This window comes from Thunnus albacares, chromosome 17 (genome assembly GCF_914725855.1).
Source record: "Thunnus albacares chromosome 17, fThuAlb1.1, whole genome shotgun sequence".
Lineage (NCBI taxonomy): Eukaryota > Metazoa > Chordata > Actinopteri > Scombriformes > Scombridae > Thunnus > Thunnus albacares.
This window is the reverse complement of record NC_058122.1, coordinates 9,645,558-9,667,186: the sequence shown is the minus strand read 5'-3', so window position 1 is coordinate 9,667,186 and position 21,629 is coordinate 9,645,558. Positions and strand designations below refer to the sequence as shown.

The following is a 21,629-nucleotide window of genomic DNA, read 5'->3' as shown; positions in this document are numbered from 1 at the left end:
TATTTGTGTATGTCACTCTCTGAAGTGAGAATAACCTGTTTCCCTCCTTTAAGCAGACGATATGATTTAACACAGACTTGAGGCGATCATTGTTTTAGTCCTGGAATGGGACCAGAGGGCCATTGACAAGCTCTAGTGACATAAGTTTACACATGTTTGCATTCACTAAAAATGGACCATTTCCCCCCAAGAATGATAAAAATTCAAAGTTGTTCCCTTCACATTAGCATGAAACACTTGGATGATGATATTACACTAAAACTCCACACTGAAACTCAGACCAATGACATTCTTCAAGGTGGCTCCTCATATTAGGTTGAACGATCTCACCCATTTGCTCATATAGAAGAAATTCTGTGAGACTTTGCTGCCTTTAAATGATTAATTAACAAACTGGTTGTAAAGTTAAAGTTAAATGCAATTTTTACAGGCTATTTTTTGAAATCTGAACATGAATACACGCATTTGTGTGCATACAGTGTATGAACAAACCAGACTAAGCTTTAGGCGAAAGTCCTAGGAGCAAAATGGTTATCTAGGGCAAAGGTTGCAAGAATTCCTCATATTCAGTATTCAGAACAGACACATTTTGGACTAAATATACATTTAAACAAGATTTGTCCAAACGATTTTGAGCTGTCATGCATAATTTTATAGGTATAGAATTTTGCAACTTTCAATGTTGTATGTAAATACAGTAAAGAGTGAAGCAAAGTAAATTTCTCAGTATGGTCAGTGACCCATGAGCTATAAAACCACTAGCGTAGAACAAAACTTTGACATTTTGGGAAATATGATTATTTGTTTTCTTGCGGAGAGTTAGACGAGAGCATTGATACTACTCTCAATCTTCTCATCTAAACTCTCCACCAGAAAGCGAATGAGCATATTTCCCAAAATGTAAGACTATGTGTCTTTTGACTGCATTTTTCCTGTGTGAATATTTACTACATTTGATTTTGTTTAGCATATAAAACCTGCCTGAGTGTCCTTTTGTTATGTTGGCATTATTGAATTTCAGCTCAAAAGATGTCAGCTTTATGTCAGCTGGGAGCAGGCCAGTTCAACCACATTTTTCTACTATTGGTCACTGGATCACAGAGTACTGCTGGGGGTTGAGTGTCTGTCCTAACATGTAAGAGGCTGGAACATAATAGGGATTTGAACCAAAGACCAGTCAGCCTGGAGCCCAGTCTTATCAATCCAGACATTATTTCTCTGTCTAATAAAGATCCCAAAGTTTTCAAATGTTACAAACAAGTCTGGCTAAAATACTGTAAAAATGTAATCATGCATTCATAAAAATGTGTATTTCAGTAGTAGTGTCGTATAACTTTAATAAAGTGCTCTGATGCAGTATATACAATATATATATATATATATATATATATATATATATATATATATACATATACATAGGATTCAAGAGGCATCCATCTATGTGTTGCAAAATGGACAGCAATTCTATTATGTGGAAAGAGACAACACATTTTGATCCTTGTCCACTATAAAATGGAAGTGTCTTTCAGTGTATGTTGGTGGTAAATGTAAAGAGAGTTTCATTTCAGATTACCTCAACATTTAAAATAAGCAAACCCACTAAAATAGTAAATATTTAAATATTAAATACATTTTTATGTTTAGCTTCCGGTTCTTCTTTTATATTCTTCCCTCACCCCCCCCAAAACAGGTGGAGGATCTATGGAGCCAAAGGTGTGTGTGAGAGTGTGAGGTGTTTCCCTTTGCATATGATGTCAACTAGGTGAGGTGGTGTTAGGCGTGCGTATGTGTGTGTGTATGTGTGTGTATGTGTGTGTGTGTGTATGTGTGTGTGTGTGTGTGTGTGTGCGTGTGTGTGTGTGTGTGTGTCTGTATGTGTCTGTATGTGTCTGTGCAAGTGTGTGTTTCGATGGGCCTGATGAACCACATTCCAGAGAGTAGACCAATCCTTACAGAGTTTTTTACATTCCTGTAGAAAGGCTGAGATATGTGTGTGTGTGTGTGTGTGTGTGTGTGTTTTGATGGCTAGAATTAAAGTGCAAATAGACAACTTTTTTGCTTTAACTTATCATTATGAAGTAAATGTTGATTGCACAGTGTAATGGCTATAGAATAATGACATCATCTGCATTTAGATTGGTTCTCTATAGGCTTTACATTCAGTATGTAATTCTGTCTGCTACTGGGTACGATCTCCCGGGAAAATAAAGGCTCGAAAAGAAAGTGTGTCAACCATTGCGCAACCAAAAGAGGAAGAGAATAGCGCTTTTGTTTATTGGTATCTATATCTCATAATAATTTGTTAGGTGGCCAACCTCTTTCTATGGTCTTATTGCTATATAATAAATGTGGAATACAGGTAAATCTGATGACACACTACTTATATCTGCGTATGCTACTTTTAGTTGCATTTAGTATATTACCTGAATAAACTTGTCTTTTGATTTCTAGAGGGCTGTCTTCCCGTTAGCTACCGTGGCTAACGGGAAGACAGCCCTCTAGAAATCAGTTGGCTAAGCTATCAGCCCTACAGCCATATAATACTGGATCAGTATCCAGTCAGGCTGGCTGTCAGGCTCATCTACTTGTTCATGAAAATCAACAGACAGAAAATATATTATCACCGTCTCCATTGCGCAGTTTCTTTCATTTTGCAAAAACATAAACATGCTACCAACCCAGGCTTTTCTGAACACATACTAAGGAATCTGCTTTCATGTCTCCATTGTAGACAAAATGAATGAACAAACTCATCCTTTTTCTCCTAATGTTATTTCTAATGTTACTCCCCTTGTTTCAGTTAATTGTTTGTGTGAAGCAATAACTCAGACTATCTTATTAGTATGAAATGCACATCATTACAATAGTTTTTGCCTGTTCCCAAATTCAATATAAAATCGTGACGATTTCAATTTACCTGTTCAGTGAACATGCTTCTTTCTTCTCTCCTCTGTTTATCATTTTTTCACAGAGCTACACTTTGAGGAAAACGGAAAGCAATCCAGTTCTCTTTGCGATAGCAGTGCAAACAATAATACGACTTTTTTGAAAAGTTGTCTGTTTCCATTTTAACTTGGATATTTTTTAGAAATTTCAAGGCAGAGGTTTATCCCCTTTTCCCCATAATAGCTTGGACAGAATGTTAATACTGATACTAATGAAAATGCTAATGGTAATGATAATTCATCTATTTTTGATACCCAAGTATTCTATTAAATAAAGGAGAAAACACACAGAACCAAATTTCTGGTTATGCTACTAAGATTAGAACCAATCAATAAAAGTAATAATATTGAGTTTTATCCATACACGCAAACTTCTGAAACCAGTGCAACAGGTAAAAATACCAACAACAGGGTCAAATCAAACATTTGGCAAGACATAATACAAGTCACAAGACATAACTACTTATAATTGGATGGACATATAAAATAGTTAAGTTCAATATGAAAGCATGCAACAAATTTACAAATGCCTTATTGTGCATTTGTAATTTTTTTGTGCAGAAATAGCCCTTTTAATGAGGATATTTACAAAGAATAGATTCTCTGTCACTGACAGCAGGTTTATCTGTCACTTTTAGCATTTAGTCTTTTGCTTTTAGCCTCAAGCAGATAGAAAAAAGATAGCCAAGTTCTTAACGCTGCTCTGTGATTTAAAAGGGGTTTAAGATTTTGTGTTTCTTTTGGTTGCTCAGTGTTGCCTAAACTTTTATAAGCTGCCTTGATGTTTCTGTATTTGTTAGTGCTAACATAAAATCAAGATGTCTAATACCAAGAACTTGAGTTGAACTGCAGACATCCCACACTGAACAATGACCTAATCTACAGTAATTTCCTTAAAAGGTATAGTTGAGAATCATCTCCATAACATTGGACATCAATACCACACGTGTAACTAAAGAGGACCTAGAATTGAACCTTGTGGTACACCTTGTTGTTTAAGGGGCAGAGGAAACACAGACAGTGTTTTCTGTTTGTCAGGTAATATGAAAATAATTGGTCCAGCAGATAAAAATGCACTCCTGAAGCAAAAAGAATGCTGTGATTATTTTAATATATCACTTCATTTGGATAAGATCAAAAGAAGAGAAGTAATATGTTTCACAATCAGAGAAGTCAAGTTAACCTAAAACACTTAAAATAACAGCTGTAGATAAAACTACAAATGATTACAAGTGAATACAGTGTTAAATAATGGCATAAAATAAATAAATGTGGGAAACATCATATATGGGACACTTCACACTATTACAGTACACTTCCATAAAAAAACATAAACTCTGACTCAAAGGTGCAAAGACACTCATATCAGTATAACATATTTTAATATATTACAATGTAATGGTTTAAGCATCTTTTTTGATAGAGATGAAACAGGCACGGCAAAGTATAGGTGGAAGGAGGAAGGAGAGAGGGAAGGAATCGGTGATTAAGGAAGTGAAGGAGGGAAGTGGGTAGAGTCAAAAATATAAAAATAGTCTCTGACTCACCTGGTATATAAACACTGCATGAACAATATGAGTTAGACTGTGTTCATCCACCGATGTCTCCATGTACCTGCTGTCTTTGCTGTCTGCCTCTCTTTCCATCTCAATGTCTGTCTGTCTTTCTTTTTAATCCATCTGACTTTGTCTTTTCTTTTGTTTACCTGCTTGTCTGCCTTTTAGTACTCTTACCCTTTGATGCTGTTCTTTTCAAAAGAATAAATGTAGCGTGGCATAATGAACAAGAATGAAGTCAAGATTGCTTTCACTTTTAGGTTTATCGTGAAACATTTCAGAGTCAGATATTTTTCAATCAATGGGATGAAGACTAAATCATTTTAAAAGTGGAGCAGGTTTTCAGTTGAGGTTTTTTCAAAAGACATTAAACATTAGACATTAAACATCAGAGAGCAATTATTTTTGGCAGCATTCAACAATTATAGAGCTTCCATGAGGCATTTGACAGCACTTCCATACTTCCATACATAAGATTATGGAATATATTAAAACTCTTTCCTGAGTAGTCTCTGACAATTACAGTTTATGTATGTGCGACTATACCAGTAATCCATTGAGAGAAATACACTACCAAGCAAAAACTGTCTCAGAAATGCACCGTCACATCCACTTTAACACTTGTTTTGTAAAGGTGGTTTTCATGTGTACATTACAATGCATTGTAAAGGTTAGATTTAATTGTATGTTCTGCACAAGATGGTTTTACATGGCAAACTAGACATTCCCACACTAAGGCTGTTTTACAGCTTTTCTTTTGCCTGCCATCATTGAATACACTGCAAGTAAGGTGTGTCTAAAGAGCTCACACATACACAGGCACATACACACACAAACAAACTGAAACCTGTGGTGTGTCTTCCCTTCTTTTATAGAATGTTAAACACCTTACAGACAACACAGCTTTACATAAGACTGTATTGTATACACATAATCATCTCTACTTTGTACAATACATACCTTTGGACTCTTTAAAGTGACATCTACTACGGGGTGGACCTAATAACAGGAACACTTGACTGTGTAATGTAACCCAATCTGATAACTTTTCAACACTATGGAGACTTTCAGAGAGATTTTTAGTTTTTATATTTATATCATCTACTAGAACTTGTATCTATCTATTATTTTCTACTATCAAGTATAATACTGTATATTATTTACTCTGCATCCTCTGCTATACAATATAGAACATAATGAAAGAATTGATCATTTGTTTTGATTTTCTGTGTTTGACTTTACTCAGATAGCAAGATCATGTATCAGTTTATTAATATTAAATAAACAATGCCTGATTCAGTAAAAACTGGCAGCTTTCCTCATAAAACAAACCAAACGTAGCTACAGGATCACAGTGTATTATACATTTCTTTGTGAAACCAATTAAGAAAATCTTGTGTAATTGTTCATATTTACTACTTATAATTGGAATAATGTGCATTTGTATAGTTATATGTATAATTGTATACAATTTAATGTCAATAGTCCATCCATAATTATATGCTATGATTAATAACATATAGATGAGCTCTATGCTGTTGCTAGAGATCTGGGAAGATAGCGAGGCACTGATGTGCATCGCTGGCTGTGAGTCAGACTCAAACCTACGACACTGAGAGCACACACTGCGGCATGTGACCTGGCCTGCTGAGCTACCAGAACGTGCTGACAACATCACTTCCTGTCCGCTTTTTTTTAACCACAGAGTGGATGATGAACCACTTTTTTTCCCCAAGACAGCTGGCTACCTGTTTGTTGAGAGGGTTAACAAAATTTTAAGGATATTTTATGGTTTATTTGGCTCATATTTTGTAAGTATATTTAGATTTTGTTGCTTATTTTTGAAGCATGTTGTCAGTCAATGTAACCTGTAACAAGAAATCATTCAACTGATTCTTTTATTGATCATTTTCAGTTTTTCAACCCTTCATAACTGATTATATAACAAAATAATGGTCCAGCCTGCAACAAAATCAGCAGCAATTGGGGTTAACTAGGGCTGCAACTTAGGTTAGTTTATAACATGTCAGACAATAGTGAATAATGACCATTACAGTCAAAGGTGATGTCTTCAGATGTCTTGTTTTGTCCGACCAATGGTCCAAAACCCAAAGATATTCAGTTTACTATCACGTATGACAAAGAAAAGCATAAAATCATCCCATTTGAGAAGTTGAAAACAGCAAATCTTTGGGCATTTAAAAAAAAAAGACTTAAACAATTATTCAATTATAGTTGGGGATTACTTTTCTGTTAATCAACTAACTGATTAATCAACTAATTGCAGATCTAGGGTTGGAATAACTTTGCAATGCGCCTCTCAAGTCAGTGAAACAGTGCTAATGGTGCACAAACCTAACATGAAGTTAATGTAGACGCTCTCTTGTTTGTCTTTCTGTCCATGATCATAAACAAATAAATTGTGGCTTCTTTACAGAACAAATCATTTTGTATGAACAGCATGGCACCTGACACTGAGACTGTGATTGATTACAGTACAAATACAAAAGCTTGTGCAATGCAAGCATTCAAATTATATATTAAATGTGGGTGTGTGATACCACAGGGACAAAAAAGCATGTACACACAAAGCAACCAAAAGTGGCCCCCAGTTCTTGGCCTTGTCGATCTCTAAAGAAGTTACACACTCTAAACAACATGACGGACAGTTAAGCAGACTGAGCTGCTCCCATTGTCAGCAAATTGAAAATTGAAATGCATTTTTTAAAGTATTTAATGCTAAAATGTGTTTTAATATACCAAAAGAGTTAAACAGAAAAGTCACTTTTGGGTCACTAATTGTACATAGCAATAGTGCATACTGTATTCTACATACTGAATGAATTTCATAATGTAGGTCACTATACATTGTGTGATTTAGATAAGCAAGAACACACAAGAAGGTGAAGAACAACACATTGCATAGTGGATTAGTATTTCTTCTACTGAGTCCATCAATATTCTGACATATCAGAGTGCATTATTGTACCACTGCCACTGACTAAAGAAAAAAGGGAGGCTGTGTTTCCGCTGTTGGAGTGGGAGGATAGGAAAATATACATTTGTTTATATTAAAATGCCACTATTTATATTAGAACATGGTATATTAGTTAAACATAAAACCTGAGGATAAATGGTAACCTGCTTCTTGACCATGTGAGAGTATATATTAGAGATGAGTGTGACAGCATAGCCTTAGTAATTGCTGACAGTAATCATTGTAGAACATAATGATTGTTAAACGTTTCACACCCCATCCCACACCAGAAACAAAAATATAAAACATAAAAAAGTTTGTTACATTCTGATCTATAAGCTTCAGCTCGACTGTGCAGTAGAATGACTCCGATTGATGGTAAACGTGCGTCCTGTCCTGAAATAGTTTTCTATTTCCTCCAGCGAGCGGTTGCGAGTCTCTGGGATGAACACTGCCGTGAACAGCAGACAGAACACACAAACCACTGTGAAACACAGGTAGGGCACGTACAGGCCATAGCTGTCCACCAGGTGTGAGAAGGCATGAGTGAGCATGAAGGCCGTCAACCAGCTGACAGTCACACACAAGCCTGAAGCAACGCCCCTGGCAACCAATGGCAACACCTCTGACATCAACAACCATGTGATTGGCCCCCATCCCATGGCGTATCCTAGGAGACAACCAACAATGTGATGTCAAAGCAAACAGCTCATATTAAAGCAGATCATGTCAAAGTACATTAAATGCATAAATAAATAATTAAGCAGTTTGAAAAAGACAAAAAAGATCTGTTTACTCCTTTACTCTTACTCATTTGAATTTAAGTGGCACTGCATAACCGCACCGTGACATTTGAACAATTTTCCCAACCAGTCAAATAAATTGTGAGAATCTGATCACCTCAACCAGTTTAATTGAGTATGAGAAGAGTATGACAAAATAACCTGAGGACAAACGGCAGTTTGGAGAGACGCTCACATTCAGTTATTTTCTGTGTGCTCATAACTTGTTGGAACAAGACAGAGGGTATATAACAGCAAACAGCACATGCTTAGTTCAATATGGGGACACATGTCTTACAGGTTATCAAATGTCAGTCCAGTACAAAAGGCTAATTGTATCTATGTACTCATGTGATGTTTGTTTACAAGTGCTAGTTTGCTTGTATCTGGGCAGTGTGAATCTAAATGAACTAAAAACAAGACTATACTTCACCATCTTAGTTTAGTCTGTTAACATGCTAAGATTTGCTAATTAGCACTAAACAAGTACAGCTGAGGCTGATGGGAATGTCATTAGTTTTGAAAGTATGAAGACATAAACCAGAGTATTGGACACATTAAAATTTTGAGCTGATGATAGCACTGGAGGAAAAGTCAGAGGATCATGAAAGTAATTAGAATTCATATTGACCATGAACATCTGTAGCAAACTTCATGACAATCCAATTGTAGAGAAATGTCATTTAACCATAAACCTCATGGTGGTGCTAGATGAAAATCTGTCATTAGGAAACATTTTCTGGGTATCATGACTGTCTCAACAAAATTTGTGCCAATACATCTAGTAAATGTCATGCTATTTCACAGAATAAATTAAAACTTTAACTTGCTAATGGTGCAAGAAAAAAGGTCAGGGGATCCCAAAAGTTATTAAAATGTATTCCTCTAGGGGCCTTTACAAATTGTACCAAACTTCATGGTAATCCTTCTCATCTGTGTCAAGATATTTCACACTGGTGTCATCCTCATGGTGGCAATGGAGAAAGTGGACCACTTAAGTCAGCACGATTCATCCTCTGGGGAACATTAAACATAAGCATATGAACCATGTATTGATCTGAACCAAATTGGTGGACCAATTGCCCAAATGGTAGATCAATATCGCCATCCCTACAGTCATGCTGCTAGTATGGCTAAAAACAAGGGTGTGATTAGGTAAACTATGGATTTTCAGCCAAATGTGTTGGTTTTGACACTCACCAAATATAAACACCACAGTGCTGATGAGAGGGATGAGGTCTGCTGACGTTTGATGGCTGGCATACAAAATGTTTCCAGTGTAGTTATTGGGGCTGTAGTCCAAACTCGCAGTGAGGTTTGGAGGGGCGGGGCCAGGAGGGCAAGGCGTGGTGTGGGAGATCATGGTCAGAGTCAGACTGGACAAGAACATCAACAGGCTCGACATGTACAGCAGAGCTTTGCGTCCTGCCCTGTCCATCAAACAGGCTGCCACGGCAACAGAAAAGAGGCGGACTGCACCTACAATGGCAGCTTCATACCTGACAGATACATAACAAGAGTTAGTCAGTCTTTGTAGGATCTTGGGATTGAAATTGACAATATATGATTTGCACAGTGCTTGTGACCTAACTGGTGGAAAGATCAGACATTTATAGCATTAGAAAGTCAAGTCAAGCTTTAATAGATAATATAGATATATGTGAACAGAATGAATCTCCTACCTGGGCTCCAGCGAGACTTTACTCTGGGAAAAGATGGGCTCCAGGTAAACCAGGATGGGAGTGATACCCGTCATTTGCTGCAGGAAACGCATCACCACTGAGATGATGATTGGCCGGTAATAGACAGGTGTGGCCAGCTGGGACAATGTGACTTTACTCTGTGTGCTGATGCTGTGCTGCATTAGGAGACACACACACACACACACACAAAACCCCCCCACAAAAACCTATGTGAGTACAATGCTATTACTTATTTTTTTTAATTCACTGAAATCTATGTTGGTGTACAAGATGATGTTATAACCTTAAAACCTCCTCCGTCTCAACCTTAAAACCGATATCAGTGTGTTTCCACTGGTTGATTGAATGTCCCCTTAAATTGTTAAAACACATTATATCTGCTGCTGCCTCTCACCTGTATGGCACTGAGCTCGATGTGTGTGTCGTAGTGTTTCCCTCTCAGCCAGCGGAGGGCCTTCTCAGCCTCCTGCTCTCTGCCCAGAGAGAGAAGCCTCCTGGGGGAGCAAGGCATGAACGTCAGCAGCACAACCATCACTACTGCCGGCACCTCCCCTGCCACTGCAAGCCACCGCCACGGTACCACCAGACCTGTGCATCATACATGATGTTGAGATTATGATAGCAGGAGCAAGAATGCAGGAAAAAAGTGAGACTCTTCACTCATATCTCAACTTGTCTTGTGGCAGCATTGCATTTTGGTCTGTTTTGATGCTGTTAAGATTAGTAGTTTATAATAGTAAACTACTAATCTTAATTTTCTAGTCATGATAGCAGTAGTTTATGCAGCAGTATTGGTTTGTTCTTACCCAGAGCATAGAGCGCCAGGGCTCCAAACACAGCAGTGATCTGAGGGCAGGATCCCAGAGCTCCTCTCACTGCTTTGTGGGAGATCTCTGATATGTAAACCTGTGACACATGACACATAACTAACACACATACAGCCACAACCATTTACGTAATTGATGTCATCACAAGCTCAGTGATAGAAAAGGGGTCAAGTTCCTATCTACCATTGCAAAGAACAGGGGTTTTGTTACAGGCATTGGGAGTTGGAACAAAGAAGGGGAAAACTTGCATAAATAAGGAAAAAAAGAAAAGCTTCTGTAACCATGGTAACCTACGGGAATGGATGCTGCAGTCATCCCCCCGGCAACACCTGTAAGGAATCGGCCAACTTGGAGCATCCACAAGTCCACGGCCCCTCCCAGCAGCATGTAGCTGAGAAAAAAGATAAAAACACAACACACACAAACATCATGACAAACCCCAATTACACTGTTATGTTTTTACTGCTGTGTGTGCACTTTTAAATACATGATGGCATCAATGGATTTAAGTTCATTCAGAACAGAGAATGAACAATATTATTGTCTCCTTTTGCAATTTTATTGGCTGGACCGGTCACGGACCAGCCCTGTAACTGCGTTTCTCCATGAGTGAGTGAGTGCATGAGTCAGTGATGAAATTATACCATTGGTCAGCCAGCCAAGTGTTGGGGTGTCCCCATTGGCCGTTGCTCTTGTTGTTTTCACATTACGAACGATGAACAACAGCATTAAACACGAGTCTTGCAGGTAAAACATGCGACTCATGTAGCTGTTATATCAGGTTAGTGTGGGGCGGCTGCTCTGCAGTGGGCTTGATTTGACTGTAGCTGTGGTAACCAGGTAGAGATAAGCCTCCTGAATTTGCACCCAAAATGCTGTCAAAACTTTCATTTGCAATTTCTACCACAGCCTCCATGATCATCGACCAGAAAAGAGGCAGAAAAAAGGTGCATAGAGGCATGAAAGGGAGCCCACAGTTAAAGCACCCCAAATAACCATCACTCTGACAAAACCCTCAATACAGAGTGAAAAACGAGAGACTGCAGAGTCAAACAGATGAAAGAGGGAGCGGAATTAACAGATAATTAATAGTTATAATTAGAATTTTATTTGATTCGAAAGAAGCTCTCTTTCAAATCAAATATCCCAAGATATGAGTGAAAAGTACTGTTCTTGCAACTGCATTTATAACCTTTTTTTTTGACTCAAACATCGCTTACCCATGTCATGCGATATGCTACTTCAGTACACTTTACCAGCAAATATTACTGGGACCACTACAGAAAATTGCAGATGAACATTTAATATCCAGGAATTCACATTATAAACACTACCACTGACTATCCCTGTAACAAATTGGCCACAATTTCACACATTCACCAAACACAGTCCAGTCATATATTAGGTTTTGACCTAGTCTTGTTTTAATTTTGCATCTATGCAGTTGTTCCTCCGAGTTTTCCTGAATCATGATGGACATGATTGTAAAAAAAATAGTAAAATTAAATGCAGTTTGCATTTTTCTTCTATAAATAAGGGTGTGAAATTACAATCATGTGACATAATTTACTCTTAAAGGCTCAGACAAAACAATATTTTCAGATCATATTGTTTTATTGTGCTCTTGAATATAATACATAATACACCATTATTTATATAATAAAATAACTGAGATTTACCCAATAGTCGAGGGCACTGCTGACATCATGATGCTCAGCTTCCGTCCAATCATGTCGTTGAGCAGCATGGCCCCCAGCCCGCCGGCTGCTGCACCCAGTGTGTAGATTGAGCCAAACCAGGCGGCCTGCTCCGTGTTCATTCTGAGCCGAGGGTCGGCATCAGGGCTCTTGAGCTTTGGCAAGACAGGGGATGGATAGACGAGGGAGTAACCGAAGCTGAAGTTCCCCAGGACAGCCGCAAAGACAGCCAGGAACAGTTTGGAGTTACTGATCTGGGATGGAGGGATGTGGATAAATTAAAACGCAAATGATAAACTGCATAGATATTTAAGAAAAGAAGCTAATCTACTATATTCAAGTTAAAGGGAAGTGTTTGCCTAAATATTAAAGTAAATATCAGTGTTGATCTCAGAAATTAATTTAATAGAAATAAAGTACTCAACATTTACACTTGGCGTCTGGTAGACTGTTACCAGACTAAACTCAGCATTTTCTGCAATCTAACATCGCTTCTAAATGCTGTTTTTCCATTATACCTCTCATTCTGGCAATCAATTTCAATGTTGTACTGAACAAGAACTAAACAAATTCAGCAGGATGAGTGAGACAGTAATCCATAAACATGTGAAGGAGAATTCATTCTTTGTTGTTCTTGCAAAATTAAACACTTACACATCTATGAACTGTTGTAATTTTACAACACCAAATTTAGGGAATAGTGCTCTAAAATAAGTTAAATATTTCTAACCTGAGATTCAGATGATGTTGGTCTTCTATTCAGCAGAGGAGACTTTTCATCCATGTCCGCAGCAGTGGACTGTACAGCTGTTCGATGGCAAATATCAGCCTTTCTCAAAGGTGTCTGATTTATCTTATCTCTACACTGCAAGACAGATGAAATATTACTAAAGTGAAAAAAAGCGTCCAGGTGGTCCTTCTTTATAGGTTAGGAATAAAAAAAAAAAGTTACATATGAAGACTTTTGTTTAAAAGCAGTCACGTCTACCTTGCTGAAGTAATGAACTTGATGTTCCAGTGGGCAGCATGCAGTCCTGGGTTTTCCAGTCCGACAGACTGAAACTGACAAGGCTAGCTATATGTCAGACAGTCACAATGAAAGTGAAACTAAAGACTGTGTTTACACTGAACTTCCATAATTGAAATGAAATTGGAATTTAAGGTGTGAACCTCATTTGTGGAATGAAAACTGTTGCAGAATATGGACTCAAAATGTTGGCTATTGTATTGTAGCTTAATTGGCTTTAAAATGACATATTGGTCAGATTATTGTAGTCAGTAGTGAGTCTGTAAAGTCCAGTGTAAATGAAGCCACAGTGTTGTAACATGGTCATGAGCAGTAAGCAGAAGAGGAGGATGAACAGCGTGATTCCTGAATTGGGCCATTTATGAGAAAGCAGAAGAGGAAGAAGAGAACCAGATCCCCTGCTAGCTGAGTCAGAGGGAAGAGAAAAGTACAGACTGCTTCTCCCTCAGCCCACACATCATGAGATTTACCGCTTCATTACAGCCACACAAACGTACTCTAACATACACACATATACAAGCATGGATACACTCATATCAATTGATGAAAATGTGTGTTTTTTAAATTTAGATCACATTGCTTGCTATTTTTGTTTGTTAAAGTAATAGTCTGTCATAATAAAATTTCCATATCAAAAATTCTCTTTTCTACTTGTGCTGACTGATATCAAACAGTAATAAACTTTATCCATAGAAGATGCAAGAAAAACAACCTCAAGGTGGTATTGTAGCTGAAAGTAAAACACCAAAGATAAAGGAAATCATGAAAAAGGTGACCCTCAGATTCTCAGCATGGTGAAACATTGTATAGTGATGTGCCGTCATTATTCTATATATCAGTAAACCCTGGACATTAATTGGTAGATTGTTTTGAGGAGTTTGCTTTAATTTCTTGTGCAGGAGTGCAAGAGAGAGCTAAGAACCTGTTAAATCCATTTGCAGTGCCTCTTAGCTCCCCAATGATGTTGTGGAAAATGGAAAGTGTGCTTGTGTCCCAGCTTGTGGGAGTGCTTTTGTGTATTGTGTGCATGTGTTTATTGTGTCTGCATACTGTGTGTATCCAGACCAGCCCTGTTTAGCTATGTCATTTTCTTGTCTATTTGTTGCTTCACCTCCACACTTCCAGACAGGGACCCAAGCTCCCAGCTGCATCTATCCAAGCTCCACTCCACCATGGGCAGCCTCAGACCTTCCCATTGGCCCTTGATCATGGTCCACATGCTTCTGATGCAAACACAGCCCATAAAGATGCAGGGAATTCATCCTTTGTCCCAGAAACTGAGACGGCTCAACGAACAGGTAGACCTGAATCAAACTGTGTGTTTGTGTGTGTGTGTCTACATTAACAATGGTTAACTTTTAGTAAGATAATGGACATTTTTATTAAATGCTATTATCATATTGAACTTTTGAATGATGCAAAATATTACAGTAGCCTATAATTGTGGCTATCTGATCCACCTCGGCAAAAATGTAGCTCTGTGCAGCTGTTGGGTTTTATGTTTTTAGAGAACTTACTGTATGTTTTTACATATCTTAACATAATAGTAATAACAGAGGTCTAAACTGAAGTGTATTCCACTTTTAGAATAAAACCAAATCTATGGATAGGTTGCAACTGTTCTGCTCTGTAACCATCAATATTCCAAAACCTTAAAATCTATTGGGATTAAACCTTTAGAGAGATGCTACTTATCTTGTTAACTCTCAGCTCTGTGACGCTGTACACAACTGTGCACAACTGGACTTTGAGCTAAATGCTAACATCAGCATGCTAACATTGCTCACAATGACAACATTAAAATGCTGATGTTTAGCAGGTATAATGTTTACCATGTTCATTATTTTAGGTCAGTGTGTTTAGTATGCTAACATCAACTACTTAGCACTAAACATAAAGTACAGCCTTGGTAAATGGGAATGTCGTAAATTTTTCAGGTAATTGGTAAGAAAAAGTATTGGACAAATTAAAAATTGACCTGATGATGCTAGATGAAAAGTCAGGGGATCACCAAAGTCATAAGGTTATATAATCCGGGAACCATGAATGTCTACAAAATTTTGTGGCAATCCATTTGGTAGTTGTTGGGATATTTCAGTGGATTAAGTGAAAACAAAAAAAAGTCAATGAATCACAAAGACATTAGGGTTCATCATCAGAGTGTCAGTACCATATTTCATGACAATCAACAAATAGACTAGTTGATTAGATTAAATATTATGATAAATCAATAACTTCTCATTCATTCCTGCACTATAGATCTAAACTGTATATTACCTCATGAACTTGAGACCTTTTTTAAACCGCATAGAATGAGGCATGGGACTTAATTTACCCATCAATTTGTGAAACTACCAAACTGTTTGCTCATGTGGTATTAGTCATTTTGTAGGTAAGTACTGTAGATAGCCGAAATGATGGAAAAACTCTTGCTACAATGTTGACTATTCAAGGGATTTTTTTCTGTTAGTTCCAACAGTTCCAGGTGCTGACCCAGGCCCGTTTGGACATGTTGGCCATGAACCAGAACAGAAACTCCTCTATCGGGCTGGAGAGCCGTGTTCAGGCTCTAAATGACCATTACCACCACTTATCACGGGATCTTGAACACCTCAAGCAGAGCACAACGCAGGAGATAGAAGGTCTCAGGTTAGAGATTGGTCACTAAAGGTCTTAATATGCCTGATATATCTTAGACAAATCTCTGTACACTGGTTGTATTTTGCAAGTGAAGGCATTCCTGAGAGCAGAGTGGAGAGGACAGGAGAGAAGGCAATTTGAGGTAAGAGGAAGTTAACCATAGTCCAGTTCAGATGACAGGAATTGCATCCTTTAGGACTTGGTCAAGTTAACAAATAACCACATTTTGCCAGACTATAGAAAAAAGGTGTATGATCTGTGTTTCTAATGATGATTATCATCCTAGAGAGTGGAGTAGGAAACTCGAGAAGAAGAGTAAGCGGATGGAGGGTCGTCTGGCTTTGATGGAGAGGAACCTGAGGGAGAACCGCCGCCACTCCCAGAAACAGAGGCCTGGTCTTGGTCAAGACTTCTTCAACCTAACCCTGGAGCTCCAGAACCAAGAGGAAAAGCTGGCTGCCCTTCAAGTCCAGCGAGACGAGCTGCTAGTTGGGCTGAAAGGGTTGCATGAATCCCTAAAAAACCAGGAGCTACTAGTGACCCGCCTGGAGGGGCGACTCGGCGAGGTCCTTCAAGGGAACGGAGGGGGTAACACTCGTGCGTTGGGGAGGTTGGGCGAACCCATAAACTCCAACATCACACCTCAGGAATACTTCGAACCACGCAGGAGAAGCCAGACGCATAGAGGAGGGAGACCTGGAAGGATTCTTGATGGACATACCCAACCCAGGCCAGCAAGTACCAGCTATTCTCAGACTGATAGTGATTCCCAGGTGATGCCTCAGAACAGAAACCCCCCTCAACAGAATCAATACCAGGCAACACCAAACCAACCTAAACATTCAAAAGCCCAGAAGCAAAGACCTCAGCCAGAATCTCATCCACAGGCACACATTCAGTATCCAAACCCTTATCCCCAGTCTACTGACTACCTGCCACAACCTGAACCTCACGCTTACCGTCCCCAGTCACAGATCCAGGTGGGGGCCCAGACACGGCCATACCCAATCCTGCAGGAGCACCTCCAGTCTCGCCGGACTGTGCCTTATCATCATGCCCAGGTCCAGCAACCATCCCAGGCTCAATTATATCCTCAGAGACACCCCCAGTTACACAACCCAAATCACCCGTCCTGGCCCCAGGCCCTATCCCAGACTCAAACCCATCCTGAACCCACCGAAGAGAAACAAAGCAGAACCAGACCGGGGGCTCCACAGCCCCAAGCTTCAGATGTCCTCCCTCAGTCCCTGTCTGAGTCGTATCAACCCAGGGTGAGTGGGTGGGATGGAGGAGAAGAAGAAGAAAGCAACACAGAAGTGGAATCTTCAGTAATCCATAACTTCCTCCAGCTGCCTTTGAGGCAAAAGATCCCAGCACAGCCAGTTCCCAAGAAGGATGCAACCAGTAAGTCTGCAACTCTGACCAATATTTCTGACATGCATAGAGTCTGATATTGAATATGGTTGGAAGAGGAAACATTTAAACATGCCTACAGTATTCTTGAAAGGGGTCTTCAACTTGGATTAAAATTTCAGGCAGTTACAGAAACAATTACAGTATATTTTATGTATTTTGAAAATGTTTCACCATGCAAAAAGCCAACCTAAAGAAGGAGAAAACACTTTTCAACCTGTGACATTGTTTTTCACAGGACAGACAATGTTGAAACCCAAACTGAAGCAGGTTTATAATTCATATACATACAGAAAATCTGTGGGTTATATCGCATGCAACAGCAAACTCAAAAGCTCTTTTCATATCTTTTTGCAAATCACCTCTCACAGCTTACATGACAACACACACTCACTTATACTTTAGGACAGACAGAGAGGAAGACAGAGAAAGAGGTGTTGAGAGGTACAGCGAGGGTCGGCCATCTGGGAGTTGAATGTTGAGTTCTGCCCCCATCTGAAAAATCCATCTCCTTGTTTTCCATTCATGCTGAATAGCATCTGTAAACCCTTTTGTATCTTGTAAAAATGTTCATAAAAATTGCAATTTCATGGGACAAAAACAAGATAATTCACAACTCAGTCTTGTTTGACAATGTATTCCTATTTGTTATGTGATTTTTAGGGGGTTATATGATGTGGGTCCAAGTGGTTTGGTAGGTTTGATGTTGACATTGAATACATTTTTAGCTTTGGCCTTCACAACTGTATATACAGTTTGAATGGTTTACCAGAAAGCAGGATGGTTTGGTCTAGTTTATTTTGAAGTAGGGCTGCAATTAACGATTTTCATAATTTATTAGTCTGCTGATTATTTTCTCAATTAATTGATTAGTCATTTTGTCTTTACAATTTCATAACACTGTGAAAAATGTTATAAATTCCCAAGTCAAAGGTGATGTCTTTGTTATGTCTTATTTTGTTCGATCCACGGTCCAAACCCACAGATAATCAGTTTACTATCATGTTTGATGAAGAAAAGCATTAAATCACCACATTTGAAAAGCTGCAACCACCTAACATTTGGCAATTTTGTAATCAAACCAAATATATTCTCTCTCTTCCTTTGTCTGCAGTCTGTAACGTGGACTCCATGCTGTTCTTCCCCTCAGCCTCAGTGGAGAACTATGTCACCTTCGCCTTGAGTCTCCCCAACCTTCCTGAACTTTCTGTGTGTTTGTGGCTTCGTGTGGACACCTCACATGTCGGCACGCTGCTCTCCTATGCCACGCATGACAACGACAACCAGTTAGTTCTGTATGGACGCAACTCCTCTGCCTCATCTGCATCCGTCGCTGCTTCCTCCTCATCTTCCCATCATTCCTATTCCTCTTCTCCATTCTCACCTTCTTCCTACACCTCCTCTTCCTCCTCGTCCTCCTCCTCACCTTCTCTTGACTTCGTCATTGGCGACCCTGTCTATCGCCGTCTCCCTGTGTCTTTACTCCATGACGCTCGCTGGCACCACCTCTGCATCCTCTGGTCCTCCATCCAGGGTCGTTTCTGGCACTACAATGACCGGCGCCTAACCTCCTCAGGCTCTAACTTCAGGAAGGGCTGGGAGATTCCTGGAGGTGGATCAGTGGTGCTGGGGCAGGAGCAGGACACTGTTGGTGGGGGGTTTGACCCTTCAGAGGGTTTTGCTGGGCAGTTGGCGGGGTTCAGGGTATGGAACAGAGTGCTGAGCCCTTCAGAGGTGGAAGGGGTGGCAGACGGGAGAGGTGTGCCCAGAGGGGTGGTGCTTGGCATGGAAGACATAAAGGAAGTACATGGGGAGGTGCAGCAGGTGGCATGTGAATGTTTAGAGCACTGTATTTGATTAAAATTACAGAAGAGGATTCAAATGAAGAGTCTCATTCCTAAACATGATTTCTGCAATGATTCTTGCTTGCCTGCCCATTAAGAGGCCAACTAATTATTTTTTAAAATGTATTTTTTCTCATAATCTGAGTTAATCTTTGGATATACACACACTGATGTATGTACATGCTTAGGACAGTCTGGTTAGGATGTCTGTTATCCAAATTATCTTTGGAAGCTCGATTTGATTCTCCAATAGGTCACCATTACAAAGGACCATAGACTAATCAACCCAGAAATGTCTTAAGTGTGCTTGTACTGTAACTGTGATGATAATATTCTTTGCTTTCATGCCAAACATAATTTTGGTTGCCTTTTTCAAATACTGGATAGGTGATTTGGAATGAAACTCTTAAAATGGCCTTTAATTTTCTCTCTTTTGCATTCTATTAATAAACACAGCTGGAACAATACATTATGAAAAAATTAAATATAGCTCACTGATTATGTTTCTGAAACATATACCTTTTGATCAGTAACAGACTGTCATTGTCATCAGTTCCTTTAAGATTTATCTGCTTCCAAAATCTTTAAATCAGTTTAAAGACAGTATATTGTATGAAGTTTTTATTGAAACAAATTGCGTTTTGGCGTTGTTTTATTGTGTCTCTCTGTTGTATGTGTGTGCATGTTTTTATCATGAGCAATCTGATAACACACTGTCACTGAACTAATGCATTGAGTTTTTTAGGTTGTCTATGACTTAAGTTGTCAGAAAACATGCAATACTTATAATCAATTATTTTCAATTATGACACATTTTAAAATTTATAATATTGGTGCAGGATGGGGGTTAAAGGAAGAGGAAAATACATTTCTTATCAATAACACTGCAGTCTGCCTCTTGCCTGTTCTTTTTGAACTTTTTTATTGATAGCCACTGTATGACCATGGACAAAGATATCTTTTAGATGGTCAGAAACCTACAGTATGTGTGTGGCTTATTTTTCTATGAATAAAGATAGTGAAACTCATTGTGCTTGATTTTTGTCCTTTTGTTGAGTGCATAGGTACAAAAATCTCATGAGAGACATTTTGACTAAACAAACATGGGTGTAACTAATAACTAATAGTAGTAACTAATTATTTAACGCTAGTTGTGTGAATATGACTCAGTATTGTGCATATTGATTAGAATGGAATGGAAAACAACAATTTTGTCCACCAGAGTGCAAAATTACATATCCCCTAAAGTCCTGAAACGTGATAATTTTTTATATTGTGCACACAAGATAATTTACTATAGATTCATATGTGTCTCTAACATACAGCGCACCAACTTCAGATGCACACAGCCACCATATAATTGAGAGAACTCAGCTAATCAACTTTTTCACCTCTTAATATCATACAATGAAATCTTTGCTGCTATTGCACATAAAGGAAGAAAAAAGGGCTGCAGGGCATCCAAATGAAAATCCATTCATTAACAATTTATTAACATCTGTAACTGCAGAAATTTATTATTTTCATTAATGACTTATTAAGTATAACTGCAGACCTGATGACTCAGAACATGTGAAACACTATTTATTAATGACTTATAATAATTTATAACTTCAGACTTTAATTATTTTCATTAATGACTTATTAGGTATAACTGCAGAAATGATGACTCAGAACATATGAACCACTAACTATTTATTAATGACTTATAATCATTTATAACTGCAGGCTGTAATGATTTTATTGACTTATTAAGTCACCTGATGACAGACCTGTGGTCTGTCTGGCTTGCCTCTAAACTTCCTGATGGTCTATTTGGTCATTTGCTGACATACACAAAGCCTATCTAGTGTCTCAGTATTTTGCAGCCTGTTCAAAAATCTCTGGTAAAAAACTGTTTTATAACTGTTGTTGTGGTAATACTAAAGTGGTGCTATAACAGACTTTATGCTTCTGAAACATTCAATGTGCTATTTTGCCTTTTAGTCTTCCAGTTTCACTCAAATGAAGATTTAGTAATGAGTTCTTGGGGGCTGTAAATAGTAAATAATTGCTTGATAGTCACATTCACTGATTAGTCATTAGTCCTGACCTTATAAATGATTATGAATAATTAATAAAGGCTTAAATGTTTCACACACATTGTGTCAATTTATAGTAATTTATCTTGTTCGCACAAGATAACTAGGAAACAGGAAACTACAAATCCCAGCATCCA

The 21,629-nt window shown here is 38.5% G+C and overlaps 2 protein-coding genes across 2 annotated transcripts; one reads left to right on the top strand and one right to left on the bottom strand.

Annotated features, from left to right (window-relative positions):
• Positions 1–7,233: 7,233 nt before the first annotated feature.
• slc2a6 (solute carrier family 2 member 6) lies at positions 7,234–14,688 on the bottom strand. Its single transcript, XM_044331174.1, has 10 exons — positions 14,626–14,688; positions 13,476–13,562; positions 13,218–13,352; positions 12,470–12,741; positions 11,085–11,181; positions 10,770–10,869; positions 10,358–10,551; positions 9,943–10,118; positions 9,461–9,759; positions 7,234–8,148 (listed from the first exon to the last, which is right to left on the bottom strand). Exons 1-10 carry the CDS (start codon positions 14,686–14,688, stop codon positions 7,820–7,822), a joined length of 1,752 nt encoding a protein of 583 aa, XP_044187109.1. The 3' UTR covers positions 7,234–7,819.
• On the top strand, positions 14,635–20,433 carry LOC122967251 (pentraxin-4). Its single transcript, XM_044331789.1, has 4 exons — positions 14,635–14,812; positions 15,985–16,163; positions 16,441–17,558; positions 18,682–20,433. Exons 1-4 carry the CDS (start codon positions 14,687–14,689, stop codon positions 19,422–19,424), a joined length of 2,166 nt encoding a protein of 721 aa, XP_044187724.1. The 5' UTR covers positions 14,635–14,686; the 3' UTR covers positions 19,425–20,433.
• The last annotated feature ends 1,196 nt before the right edge of the window (positions 20,434–21,629 follow it).

Excerpts from the sequence above, each read along its gene's own strand:
- LOC122967251 (XM_044331789.1), top strand. The coding sequence starts at position 14,687 with ATGGGCAGCCTCAGACCTTCCCATTGGCCCTTGATCATGGTCCACATG. Across the intron at positions 14,813-15,984 it reads TGAGACGGCTCAACGAACAG|TTCCAACAGTTCCAGGTGCT; the intron begins GTAGACCTGAAT and ends TTTTTCTGTTAG. Across the intron at positions 17,559-18,681 it reads TCCCAAGAAGGATGCAACCA|TCTGTAACGTGGACTCCATG; the intron begins GTAAGTCTGCAA and ends CTTTGTCTGCAG.
- slc2a6 (XM_044331174.1), bottom strand. The coding sequence starts at position 14,688 with ATGGTGGAGTGGAGCTTGGATAGATGCAGCTGGGAGCTTGGGTCCCTG. Across the intron at positions 13,353-13,475 it reads AAGTTCATTACTTCAGCAAG|TGTAGAGATAAGATAAATCA; the intron begins GTAGACGTGACT and ends TCTGTCTTGCAG. Across the intron at positions 12,742-13,217 it reads CAACATCATCTGAATCTCAG|ATCAGTAACTCCAAACTGTT; the intron begins GTTAGAAATATT and ends CCTCCATCCCAG.